The following is a 14,816-nucleotide window of genomic DNA, read 5'->3' as shown; positions in this document are numbered from 1 at the left end:
GTCGGGCACACAGTTTTAATCTGCCAGGAAGTTTCATATCAGCGCACACTCCGCTACAGAGTGAAAATCTCATTCTGAAAATATAGGTAGTTGGTGTTATAGCCTTCATTCCATATCTAATACAGAGTTAATTATATAAGTATTCCACTTTTTTCGGTCAGATTTGCACACTAAATTACACATTCATCCTCATTTCAAAGATAAATTTTCTAAATATGTAAGTTTGATTTTTCTTTGTGGTCAGAGCTGGATTTCAGAACATCATTTTTGTTTTCTTAATATTCTGTATTGAATGACATTTTATGTGTGCCATTTAGATCTAATTTGGATTTGTTTGAATCTTTTACCTTTATTTGGCATTGTTTTTATGTGACCTGTTTTGTTCCACACTACATCGAATGTCATGTACCTCCCAAGCCAGAATAAAAATTATTTCATTGTTTGACCATGGAAAACTCCATGCATATTTGTTTGGATTGATTTTTTGTTATAGAAACACCACTGGAACTTAGTCTGTCACATAGGTTTTGGTTTCTTTTTTTTGTTCTTAAGAAGCCACCAATCTTTCTGTTCACTTGTCTTCTTTCGTAACATAAATTTTCGTGTTGTTTCAGTTACTTGAAGTCTTCTTTTGTATTTGGTGTTCATTTTCTTGCTTACCTCTCCTCTACAGCTTTTTATAATTTATTTATATTTGTGTGTGTGACTTCGAAGCCAGTTTTTGTACTCCTTCATGTATTCAAAGTTTTATGTTGTACATAATTTGCTGTTGTTACTTTTCACGTTGGTAATTTGTGAGTATGTCATTCTGACTCAGACCTGTTTACTGTCGAGTTGGTCTTTTACTTCTCCCTTCTGTAATACAATCTGTCATGGCATGAGAATGTGGAAGATAGTGTTTTATGGTTTATGGTTAAGATAATGTGCAAATTGAATTAAAACCTATAGGCTTAAGAATCCACTCAGACGGGAGCAGATGCACTGTTAGTGCTTGTAAGAGATTAACATTCATTGAAAAGTGCTGAACATCACAGAATTAAACAAATTATTGGTGTTCAAAGCTGTAGTCCTCATCATTATACAACAAAAAAATCTAATTCTTAAGAGCTTGTTTACTGTGGTTGATTTGATGCTAAGAAGACAAAATATAATAAAGAAAAAACTAATTTACTACGGGCAGGTTATTTGTAAGGATATCATCTTTTAAGTTTTTCTCAACTATTGTTGCAGCTGAAGAAACTTTTTGTATGTAATATTGTTATTTACAAAAAATTCCAGGGCAGAAATAAATTTGTTCTTTTCATGAGCTGTTGTTTACTTTGTTAGAGCTTAAAATTTTGCTGTTATTTGAAAGCAGAATGTACATTTGCAACATATTTTCCTCTCCTCAGCACTCTTTGTTCCTTCATACTCTTCTGCTCTCTATTTTTACTGTACAGAGCAGCCAAAATCTTTCTCAGGCTGTGCACTTTGAAGGCTGTAGCCTTACCCACAGAACTGACATTGATGTTTAATCATAAAACATCAGTTATCCATATAACATGACTGCGGTGGTACACAATAATTTTGGGTAATCTAGAAACAGTTAGATCGCTTTGAGGAAAACACTAATATAATTCAGAATGTATAGGAGCAGAAAATTTATCTCCTTCTTTTAACACAGTGGACACTTCAGTTTTTAAGCTAATATTTGGGTTAAGTACAACCATACCTATGTCAGATTGGCGACTAATGTATTGGCCATCAACTTCTCATCATTTCATTTTTTTAGATTTCATGGCTTCCCACAACACTGCTTATTAGTCTGCTATTGTCATCCTAATATCTCCACAGGAACACATTTCTGTATTTCCCTATTACCATGTTGTTCAGTAAACTAGTTGGACTGCCATGGTTTGATAGACACACATTATTAAAATTGAAGTAGTAGAGTTAGAACACATACTTATGTGGAAGTGTTCTTCCTTTTCTTATCTCATTGAATGAAAAATCAATATTTATCCTTTAAAAAATGGATTCAGGGAATGTTAACATAAATATGTCATAGTTTACATTTATAAAAATTTCTTCAGTATTGCCAAATAGATTAAAGTATCTTTTGTCTGTCTTCTGTGGAATGTCAAAATTAAAAATATTAGCTTTAGAGCTATGTTTGATGTAAATGAAGTTGATCTGACACTAGTTAGTGGTATGTTGCCAAATCATTTAACACCAAACCTGCTTTCAAAGCAATACTCACACACTTATATTGCACAAAATAAAACTAAATTCCTGTTCTTTTTACAGAAGGCACATGAAAAAAGAAAGCCTCTTCGGGCTACCTATCAAAAAGGATGAAAGTGTGGGACAGATTGTAAACTGTTATGTCAGAAGAAAAGTTGATTAATGATAAAGAAAGCCATTATTTTTGTATTTTACAAACACAGTGCTTGTTGTAACTGAATAAGAGAACTTCGATCTCCTTTACTCTTACAAAGTGGGCAACAGGGAAGTTAAAGTAGATTTCAATATTTACTACACACAGATAATGTATTAGCTTCATTTTGCACTCCAGTATCTGGGATGCCCCAGCCAAAAAACTGATGACAGAAAATCTGTGTTTCTAAAATAGTTCTGTTCTTCCACACCAAAGTGCTTCAGAAGGGGTAGTAGGAACCCTTCGTTCTAAAGATATGTCATGCAAAGTTAAATTCGCAAATATTGCAAATTTTTAGTGCTTGTCAGTATCATTTTTAAATTCAGCTCTAGAAGAAGGGGAACCACCTCTAGAAGCTTCTCTCTGTCATTTATTCAGAGTTATAAAACATGACAAAAAATAAGAAAACTCGGAGAAAGTATAACCAGTTTCACTGTTCACAACTGTGAACTGCTACTTGTTGTTAAAAAGAATAATGCAAGAGAATTTGCTTCCAGTTTTAATCTTAAAATTATTTTGTGCACAAATTAGTAGATTTATGTAATAGATATTTGCTGTAAAGAAAGGCATAGATTATGTTCGATTTGCTTTTCATTTAATTTGTCTCTTAAAGCTGTAATGGCACATAGGATACCACATGTATCAGAGATAATGGGAACCTTCAAGACTGTTACATGGGTACATTCTTAGTTGCTGTTGTGGCACTGGGACAAATTGAATCATAATGTGTAAAGCAAGTATCTTTCATTTCACTTATTTTTCACTGTTCACTTATTACCATTGTAAACTCAAAAGCGAGAACACATACTTAACATTTCGTGTGAATCATATCATTAATTTTGAAAAATAACCATAAAGTTTATTACATTACTTGATCGGCAGAAGAAATACAGAAATGGAAACAATTTTTTCCTTGGAAAGAAAGTACAAATGAAGTGAATGCAAGGGCAAGATACTTTTCCTCTCTTACATATCTCACAACCAGAACAAAGACTTGTTGAAAGGAAGTTTAGCTTCGTGTTTGGTCCTATGCCGCGTATTTTTGCTTACAGCCTCACTGGCCAGAGCAAACAAGGATTGTGTGGCAGAGGCGTTGGAAGCCGTATCCGATGACCTAACAGAGGACCAGCGCAGTCGTGTTGCGAGGGTTGTGGGTCGCATGGCTGAGTCAATGGAGCGGCTGAGGTCCCACAACCGACTGCTGGAGAAGGAAAATGGGCTGCTGAAGCAGATCCGAATACTGCAGAGGCACAGCACACCCGCGGTTAGTCTCATTTTCGTCTTTGCTCATGTCACAAGAGTGTAATGAGAACTTTACCACAGTTATTGAAACTGCAGTTTCAGAATTTTGATGGCCTAGCCAAAGTACAAAGGAAACAAACTTTGTCCTCTCTCACCTAGTAGATGGTATAGTGATGAGATGAGTAAATACAAAATGAAAAGCACATGAAAATAAAAATAAAATGGAAACTGATGAGCTCTGGAGAATGCTTACTCCTTTAGCACCTGCAGGTTCTTCATCCTTTAGTACATTATTTCTTCTTTGTCTTATTAGTTCCTTGCTTTTCCAAGACATATAGTGCCAAAACGTATCCTGCTATAAAATATTTTTATAATAGTCATGGACATTCTAAGCTTTGAGTAGTTGCTATTATTCATTTGACATATCAGTTACAAGGTATTGGTTCCCCATCAAACTCTGCTTGTGGTGAGTGATCCCATTATAGGAATCTTTGTTATATGTGAAACCTTCAACATTATGCAGACTAAAATACTATGGAACAGATAACCTGTTGATACTGTTTTTCTTGGCTCTTCAGCTTTGTTACAGTGTAAATACTGTTTAATATTGTGTCTTAACAGTGATGGATACATTTGCTTTGTGATGTATGTGGACTCCACTGATTTCCATGCATTTTTGCTTGTTTTTTGTATGCAAGTGAGGAGCCATTGTCTCCCATATTGTATGCACGGACTTCAACTGAAATATGCAGTCTCCCACAAGACTCTCACGAACTCATAATAAAAATAGCTTCTCTCTCTCTCTCTCTCTCTCTCTCTCTCTCTCTCTCTCTCTCTCACTCTCACTCTCTCTCTCTTGCCCAGTTGTCATTTATCTGTCTTATGTAAATTCTTCTCTCTTGTTCTGTCTTGTCAACATTAAACTGTTCATAGGAATTTTTGAGAACCATACTTGTTACCCTGCAGATTATCCACAGTTCGTATTTTAAATACAAATTTCTTGTCTCTAATCTTACATTTTACTTCTGTTGCTCTGCCAGTCTGCTATGACTTGCCCTTGTCTTGCTCTGCCAGTCTGCTATGACTTGCCCTTGTCAAATACATATTTTGCATTTATATGGCACAAGTTGGAGATTGGTGAGCAAGCTAGAAACTAAATTATTGATGATTCTGCCTTGCAGATATGCACACCTGAGATATTCCATCATTTCTCACCAACATATTATTTTTGTTTTATATGCTTCATACATGAAACTGTCTTCCATTTCTTCCTTTAATTTCTATTATTTTGTTCATTCGATACATTTTTATTTCTCACAAATTAATAATTATAAGTGCACAAATAAATAACCTAAAAGCTGAAAAAAGTAAAGATACCAACCATTTGGCATCTTGTGATCAATAAACGCTTCCTGTAAATGTTTCTGTGGCGTAGCGGTTAACTGTGTGTCACATTCCTCTGTCATATACCTACCCACCATTGGGTTATCACCGTAGTCTTTTCTTACTGCTTGGAATCCTTGCTACTTGTCTCACCAACCTCTGTTTACACTAGTTTGATACTGACATTCGTATTTCCCTGTCTTGTGCTAATCTTATCATCCCTGTGCAGATATTACACCCAAAATCTATATAATCCCCTTTCCCTATTTTAATCTTGATATGTCCCCCTTCCCCCTACGGATCTTCCAAGCAACAGATTGATTTCTGGATGCCATAGATGTTCCGCTGATAAGTCCTTTCTTTTGATTTATAACATTCTGTGTATCACCACATTTCAAATGTTTCCAGTTTTTTTCCTCCAGGTCTCAATTTCATTACAGTCCTCTGCTCAAGTTGGTTCAGCAATCCATTTGTTTGTTTTATTGTCTCTCCTAGTAATTCCCAACATTCACCTCTCCATTGCTCACTGAGTAGCCCTCAGTTTTTGAATTGATTTCACATTAAAAGCCATTGTCTCACTGCCAGAATTTAAAACCAGTAAATCAGTTGATAATAATCTTCAAGGCACATTAGGATCTTCAGTTTGGAAATGCTGTTTAACTTGCCAAAACCACTCTTGGCTGTTCTCACTCTTTTCTCGGTATCTCTTGTTCTCCATAAAGTTGTTTTATTCAACTCCCTTGAATACCAAAATCCAGCTGGATTTTTATACTATGTTGGTTATATAATTTTAGTCTCATTATCGAGTTTTTCTTTGCATTGCTGTAGATTACCTGCAGTTGAGTTCATTGGTGTTGGGACTATGAATTTTTATTTTTCAGTGTCTTAAAGATGCCTCACTTTTGCAAATATCAGATAACATATCCTTCCTTCACATCTTCTGGGTATAAGATACTTCTGTACTACACCACAGGAAATTTTAAAATAGAAACAACCTTTACATAAATTAATCATGTGTAGCTGATTGATGTGTGGTGCATAAGCACACACAACAGCACAGACACATTAATAGGTTTCAAGTTATCATTTTTTTCAGTTTAGTACACACTATCATATATCAACCACACAGACATCTAATTCTTTTCTTCAGTCTTTCCTCTGTTCTCTTAAGCTTTAAAGCTAGTTCTTACTGTTTGATAAGCCATCTAGTAGTTCATTATACAATTGTATCCTGTTCCTTCATAAAGTTGCACTTACAGTTTCTCAAAATATGCTACTTTATTAAATACATATTACTCATGCAAACAGTTTTTATATCCTTTGACATTTGTTTTAATGTAGTTATTAGTCGCCCTCTCTCTGCTTTGGCCGGCAAATAATTTAATGTTCTTGTGTACTGATGACTCGTGATAGACTCCTACAACTAGTATGTACCTTGTTCTGACATACCTGTGATATCAAGACAGTTTGAGATACAAACCACCATGTACAGCATAACTTTTCTTTTCGTCGCAACAAAGAGCAAGCACTCCAGAGCCTGTGAAATATAAATTTTCCTTGATTGCTGTTTGCTGTCAGCATTTCATCTGCTGAGTGAGTGAGGAGCCATATTTTACCTCTGTTTTTACTGTACGTCCGATTAAAATTTTCCCATGTGCATATAATATAGTGTAATTACTGTGGGAACAGTAATCTAGCTTGTGTTTAAAATTTTTCCCACAAATGTTGGAAGTTGCAACAGATGTTAACAGGCAAATACTTTATGAATGACGAATTGCTTGATCAGTTCATTGTGTTCCTGACAAGACATCCCAATTCTCTGAGGGAAGCATGTAAAGTAATGTACAAAATAAGATCCAAAAATATTGCTTTTCATCATTGATCTTAAGATTTTTGAGTGAGACAATGCCGCTCACTTTTTCATTAAAAAGAGAAATTTAAAAATCTAAACTCTCTTCATCCTGGCACATTCTGGGACCAACAAAGAAACAGATCTTATACTTGAAGTATTACATGTTTTATCTGAATGACAACCCACATTAGAATGAAGTATTTTGTCTGGAGATACAAAGAAAAGGAAGCGTTACTTCATCAGTTGGCACAGTTCACAAGGGACAGAAAGAAATTCCAGTATACCAACATCAAAATTCTGTCATATGCTTTAGTTTAGTAATACTAAATGAATTCCGTAACATTTCTTTCAGAGGAGGTAGGATTTGGCTAGATCTAACTCCTATATATAAAAAATAGAAAACATATGAAAAGATTTCAATAAAATACTTCATGGGTGAAAGGCCAGATGCCTTTGTCAGATGGGCACAATATTTTGGCAAGTGACCACATTGTGAACCGGGATTGAATCTTATCAAGAGGGGGAAGGGGGCAGCAAACTGACATTGGGGCAGGCAAAGCAACAGTAGAGGTGCCACTAGTGCACATCCCGGGGCATGAAATATGGATGGAATGACTCGGTGGTGATGTGAGAGGAGAGGGAGATGGGGACAAGATGATAAACTCATGCCTATGTGTGAGTGGAGACCGCATTCTGAACACCAGAGCTTGGAGAGGGAAATAAAAGTTCTGCACCGGCTCCCAGGCAATCAGATCATCAGGGCACATGATGGCAGCGTGGTTGCTTGCCAAAATATTGTACCCGTTGGACACCGACATCTGGCTGTTTACAAATCTAATTAGTGTTTTTTGTAGGGTTGGGGGGCTGCAGGGAAGGCTAAAGTGCTCTTCTACCTCATAGTACTGAATTCCAAGGGGTATCAACCACCTATATAGTGGCACTCATTAAAGCCTGAACTAGATCGAATCTGCCTTTCAGATTAATATTGAGTGCTGGTTATCTGACCACTCTTAATGTGGTTTCTAGACAGCTTCCCTCATCCATCTAGGTAAACGTATGGATGGTATCAACATCCTACCTCAGATATGCACTGTACTTTCATTTAGAAAACATTGTCACATTTGCACATGAGAACTACTGTAAACACAGCTAGAGTCTCTTTATACCCATCATCATTATCAAAGGGACATCCTTTGGAACTCCATTCCTTGTGTACAGCAATGCATGAAGCACTCTCTAGAGCAATAATCTGTGAATTTTTTTTATTGGAGTAGAATTTTTCTCATCTCGGTCCACTGTGAATTCTCTAAAATGGTAAATACTGTTATTACTGTGCTTAGATCTTTGATCCTTACAAAAATATTCTAAAATGTCCCAAGCTCTGCCTCACTCAGTGTATGTTGAACATTTTCTTTAAAAGCAGCAAGTAGTGAAAAGAAATGACTGCTATAGTTTGTTTATAAACTAAAAAGTAAGCAGCACTTTTGATGGGGCAGTGGCCTTTCCCAGAATAATGTTAAAGCTGCCTTATAGGATGATTATGGATCAGTTTGCCATTGTGCAATGTAGCCTGTGGTGGTTAATGTATGTTCTCCTTGTGTGCCTTTCTCATATTAGCAATATTAGTTACTAATTTCTCTATTTTGTATAGTGTTAACACTTTCAGTTAAAAATGAAAACTCTCAAGGGGCTGTGGAACAGAATGCATGTGTTTCTGGTGACATAGTTGGGTAGAGAGACTGGAGATTCAGCAACTCACTCATCAGTTTATAAACAGGGCTTCTTTTGGACGTAATTTACATTTGCACAGGTGATTTATGTAATATAGATCTCTTGGTGTATGTGATATGTCTAGACCCTTAGTTGAATATGAGAGTGATAAATGTCAGCTACCACTTTAATTTATGTACACAGTGTGCATTGTTTCTCAAAAAGTTAAAGGCTAGTTTGGTCTTTGTCACATATTGTACATCTGTTGTGAGACATTTGACATTATTTCAAAGTTTTTAAAAACCTCGCTAAAAGGTCACTATACATCTAATATGTTTCTCCTGTTGTAAAGTGTCAACACACAAATTGTGATGGGTGAAAACAAATCATTTAATTCTGCGCATGAAACTGATAGTGGTACATTTGAAAGCAAACAAACATGTTTAAAATAATAATATGGCGGTAATGACAGAAAAGGCACTACATTAATTTTAAACTCTTCAGGAATTATTTGAGATTAAGAAGTGATTGCATTGGAACTGCAACTGGTGACAGTACATTAAAAACTGAAGACTGACATACTCTTGAAAACTCCCTCTATCTCAGTTTTGTCTGTTTATGTGATCAGAGAGGATTAAGTAACATTTTTATTGCTGCAGGTTGAATAGTGTACATAGGTCATTGGCACCCTAAAGCACTGTAGATCAGTCAAAGGAAACAAGCTGTGGACATAAATTTTATAATTTTGTGTAGAATTAATATTAAATTTATCATGTTCTACCAAGCACAGTTGAAAAATACAGTTAATGTTTAAAGAACTGCTTATTGAATTAGTTGTTGAGTCCTTGAGCAAAGGATGTGAAAGGTCACACTGTTGTATGTTGTTTCAGCCAGACTGCATCCACGAAGATGACACCATATTAATAATTCAAGAATTAATGTAATTAGCTAAGGTATACTGCAGTGTAACTAAATAATCTGAACTCGTCATCTTTACCAAACATTATCTGTTACAGGAAGGTCAAGATGGTCCTACGGAAGAAATATCAAAACTGGAGAACGAGTTGGCAGAGGTTGGAAGCAAAATTCTGAGGTTGGGCTTTCGTCCACAGAAAATCCAGACTGGTGGCGGCAGCCCTGTGTCAGTCATAACTTCTCCCCCACTCATCATTAAGTCTGAGCCACAAACATCTGACTGAACCAGTCCATTGAGAATCGAAGGAAGTTTCCTCCAAAACTGTAAAATGGATATCTGTTTACATTTATTGCTCATCAATGTTTATGGATTCAGTGTGCCGAGCCAGTATGCTATAGTGGGGCAACTAGGTGGAATGTGAAGACAGTCATATTTTGTATGTATAATTGAAAAATGAAGGGCTTTTGTATATTTAATTTGTACTGCCAGAATGTCGAGTAAAGGTTTTTGCTCCAAGTAGATGAAATAGGACATCACACCGAGCATTGAGTGGCAAAGCAATGCAGTGCCTAATATTATTTCCTGTTTTCTTGATATAAGCTTTGTCCTCACGGTAGCTAAATCTAGGAGGAGATATTAAGAAATTTTTTAACGAGGTTAAGAGAGAAATAAACCTACTGGCAAATATTTTTATCAATTTGAAAGTACAAAACTTAGGTGCTGTATTTTCTCAGCACCATTAAATATATACATGTATTCTCTTTATTGCAAATGTAAGTAATGTATATTCGTGTGCTAGTATTGAGTATCAACAGTTTTATATCCTGTAAATGCAGGTAGTTTCCAAATAAATTAGAATCTTTATCTAAAGCAACTTGTAATGCTGTCCACTACTGTTTGCAGTTTCATTTGTGATCTCAGACTATCTGCTGTTGTCAAGCAGGTAGTTAAAAGTGGCACAACTTTGCCCGCATTGTGGGCTGATAAATTTGTAGCTACATACTTTTATTTATAAGCATACAGCTGCGCCATTCCCTGCTTCATTAAAGCTGTACAAAATGTAGGTAAAATATCTCCATTCAAGTAGTGCTTACAGTTCTTACTATTAAAATTTCTGATGTTTTTACATGGGGGTTCGTAGAGTCTGCTCACACTACTCCCCAATCTTTGTCTTTTCTTTACTTTTCTTCTGCTGTTTTCTTCTTAATCACACATAACGGACCACTACCAGGACTCCATCAACAACAAAATCATGTTAACAACATTTGCAGCACAAGAAAAACTGGGCCTCTGATGCTCGATCACTGCCACAAATTATTATGCAGGACAAAAGTAATATGATCCTTGTGTGACCTGATTTAAACAGTGAATGATGCACACTTGACAAATTTGCTTCTGCAAATCTGTAAATTGGTATCAAATGTACCTGTCTTTGATAGTCAGTCTTGTAAGTTGTATAATTTTGTAACTCATTTCAAAACCAAACTGAGATGTTTTAGTCATTGTGGCTGTATTGTATCTACTCACTAAACTAATCAGCAAACCACGTGCATCAGCACAATTGTCATGATACCACTTACGCTTGTTGAAAACAATAAGTGAAATGTGATATGTGCACTTCCAGATGAATGAATGTTGTTCAGAGACTCTGACCACATTCATTTTTGGGTAAGCACATCAAATGAAATGGAAAAAAAAGAGAATAAATATAGATTAAGATGTATGAAAACATATCTCTCTCTCTCTCTCTCTCTCACTATCTCTGTGTGTGTGTGTGTGTGTGTGTGTGTGTGTGTGTGTGTGTGTGTGTGTGTGTGTAAGTAAGTTATTAAGTTTTTGATATTTTACACTGAAAATTATTTTGCTCATATAACTTATTTATTTTCACTCATATCCTTGCATTTCCTGCCATGTAATATGTTGCTAGATTTTTTTTTTTTACTCAATCAATATTGAAAAGGTACCTGTAGATTCATTATTCGTTCAGTCTTAGTTTTGAGGTGATACAATGTAACACTGCTGTAAAAAAAAAAAAAATCAAAAAAAATCTGTGTGTTTAATTCTGTATAACAAGGTATTCCAGCAACAGTTCAAAGTTCTGATGAAATAAAAAGGAAATGTTTCTTGTTGAAGTGATGATGAATCGTAGCAAAGGAGGGTGGTTTCCTTTGTGTTAAGTGCTGCAGGGAGCTTAATTTTACTGCACAAGGTATGCTCGTGAAATGTCAGATTGTAATATGTTTATTCTTCTCTGCTGAAATGGGCAAACACACAGTACAATGGACCAAACAAAGTGTCTGGTTGTCAAATTACCCAACACATTGTTTGCATGAAATTTGTAAACCACAGATTGTCATGTCAATGCTTGAAAATTAAAGTAATCAGAGTGTAGGAAAGTGTACTTAATGTTATATGTTTTGCTGTTATATGTAAGAAAATGCTTAATTTAAAAATGTTTTAAAGCCTTCATCACCTTGTTGGTCTATTAAAATTTGTATGCTGTCTCCCATTGTGCCTTAATGTTGTCTTACGTGTTTGTTATGTACAGTTTACTGCCATGTGCAATAGAGAAGACATTGGGATTACTGAGTTCTTTACTCTTATCTTGGATTTAAAAGATAATTTGTCTGTAAGAACTGCTTGCAGTATGTGATTGAATGGAATTGGCAAAAATTAAGTTCCTTTGTATAGATTCATGATGCTTGTGGAATGCAAACAATGAAGAATATGGAAAAATTCAAAAGCATTTTTATTACTTCTTATATACTCTTTGGAAGCATAAGGTTACCTCCTTAATATCTGTACAAGGCAAAGGTATACAAGAAACTTACACATCCTGTTGTACATCAGATTTATGTTATGTACTCTCAGGCAACTGTTTAATGATTTTTGCTAGCTTTCAAACATGTAAAATACTTCCTTTGACCTTGTACAAACAAAGGTGTTTATCAGCATAGTTCAGATTTCCTTGTAAACATACATGGTGTCATACAAAAGACATGGGGAAACGTGAAACACCACTGCCAGAATAAACTGCAACAAGTGACAGTATTTTAATATTGTTACAGTTTTCTTTTTTATTCTTTTATTAAGTACCAGGAGAACATTGACAGTAAGGAACACTTAAAGTCATAACGAAAACATAGTATCAAAGAATAGCCCAGCTAAACCAAATAAGTTGGTTTTAGAAGAATGTGTAAGGTGCGCCAATAATTGTTATGAATATGATCTGTGGAAATGTGAAAATATGGGACAGTATTCACATTCCATGTAAGGGCAGCTAAACAACTTGTGTAAATACTTGTTGTTAAATATTTTAGAACTGTATTAGCAAAACCCTTGCTGATGTTTTAATGTGGCTTTTGAGTATTGCAGTTACTTTCTTTTCAATGAAACTATTCACTTTCTGTATTTGGTTTGTAATACTTTAACATGTTATATACATTTCTGCCCCCACCTACCCAAAATAATTATGGTTAGTAACTAGTCAAAATAATGCAAGGTTTCATGTTAAACATCATATTCCATTTACTATAAATCATGAGCTACAGACTCACCCCTCCCGTCCCCCAAATGTAAAGATCATACCAGGACAAAAATAAAAATTGATTGTGATAGAAAACCATTCAAAAGAAGTGTGCTTCTATGAGGGATATATGGGAGACCAGTAACTAATGGAAGGAGAACTGGAATAATTCATTATGAAATAAAACTTTCTAGACAGGCCATTCCATCATGTTTTTTTCACAAAGTGCATGTCTTTAACCATGCACTCTTTTTCTAATCACATCACAAGTGTCACTGCCACTCCTGTGGTGTAATAGTCTTCCACCTATGCCTCAAGAGCAATTGCAGCAGGTTTTTTCAGATGTTCCAATTATATTTCTCTCTGTGCTTATCCCCACTAAATATGATTCTAACTTCTCAAGAGATGACACAGCACACACACTCTTTTATGCAGAGATCTTAATGTACAAATGGATGTTATGTAATTAATATATGCTCTTTTCTGTTTTGATCCTTGTTTCTGGTTAATTCTGACCAGGAAATAGCATTACTTGTTTCATGCTATTCAGTGTAAGGAATAATTGAACTGATTTTAATCCATGTTGGAATCATGTTTTGTACATAATTTTTACAGCTTTGTGGAGATTAAATAAAAATGTTTTCACTTACAAATGATATATGCACCATAATATTTTTTTAGTAACTAAATGTCTTACACTGCCCATTCCTTAAACAAATGACTGACATGTGATAGACACCTTTTTTGTACTTCTAATCTTGACTACACGGAGTGTTTGTTGGGAACACACAGGTAGGTAAATGAGGTGTTCACTGCATGGATTTTTATGTAGGAATTCATTGCTATACTACACTGAAGAGCCAAAGAAACTGGTGCACCTGCCTAACACCATGTAGGGCCCCTGCGAGCACGCAGAAGTGCCGCAGCATGACGTGGCATGGAATTGACTGATGTCTGAAGTAGTGCTGGAGGGAACTGACACCATGAATCCTGCAAGGCTGTCCGTAAATCCATAAAAGTATGAGGGGGTGGAGATCCTTTCTGAACAGCACATTGCAAGGCATCCCAGATATGCTCAATAATGTTTGTGGCTGGGGAGTTTGGTAGCCAGTGGAAGTGGTTAAACTCAGAAGAGTGTTCCTGGAGGCACTCCGTAGCAATTCTGGATGTGTGGGGTGTCACATTGTCCTGCTGGAATCGCCCAAGTCCATTGGAATTCACAATGGACATGAATGATGCAGGTGATAGGACAGGACGCATACGTATGTGTCACCTATCAGTTGTATCTAGACATATCAGGTGTCTCGTATCACTCACATTGCACATGGCCCACACCATTACAGAGCCTCCACCAGCTTGAACAGTCTCCTGCTGACATGCGGGGTTCATATATTCATGAAGTTGTCTCCATACCCGCACACATGCATCTGCTTGATACAATTTGAAAAGACTTGTCTGACCAGGCAACATGTTTCCACTCAACAGTCCAGTGTCAGTGCTGATGGGCCCAGGTGAGGCATGAAGCTTTGTGTTGTGCAGTCATCAAAGGTACATGAGTGGGCCTTTGGCTCCAAAAGCCCATATTGATGATGTTTTGTTGAATGGTTTGCATGCTGACACTTGTTGATGGCCCAGCATTGAAATCTGCAGCAATTTGCGGAAGGGTTGAACTTCTGTCACGTTGAACGATTCTCCTTGGTCGTTGTTGGTCCTATTCCTGCAGGATCTTTCTACAGCCACAGCAATGTAGGAGATTTCCTGATATTCACGG

General features: G+C 36.1%; 1 protein-coding gene across 3 annotated transcripts in view; it reads left to right on the top strand.

Moving 5' to 3' along the window:
• Positions 1-13,662, top strand: part of LOC126458068 (ski oncogene) — a 633,895-nt gene extending 620,233 nt beyond the window's left edge. For 2 of the 3 annotated variants that reach the window (XM_050094875.1, XM_050094874.1), the window contains 2 exons: positions 3,469-3,680; positions 9,620-13,662. In XM_050094875.1, coding sequence (XP_049950832.1) covers positions 3,469-3,680; positions 9,620-9,802 — 395 coding nt within the window. In that variant the 3' untranslated portion in view covers positions 9,803-13,662. The remainder of the gene's footprint in view (positions 1-3,468; positions 3,681-9,619) is intronic. The other variant, XM_050094876.1, reaches the window with a different exon arrangement.
• Positions 13,663-14,816: the final 1,154 nt, after the last annotated feature.

The sequence above is a fragment of the Schistocerca serialis genome, chromosome 2 (genome assembly GCF_023864345.2).
Source record: "Schistocerca serialis cubense isolate TAMUIC-IGC-003099 chromosome 2, iqSchSeri2.2, whole genome shotgun sequence".
NCBI classification, from domain to species: Eukaryota; Metazoa; Arthropoda; class Insecta; order Orthoptera; family Acrididae; genus Schistocerca; species Schistocerca serialis.
The sequence above is the reverse complement of the archived record's forward strand: the minus strand, read 5'-3'. Positions and strand labels throughout refer to the sequence as shown.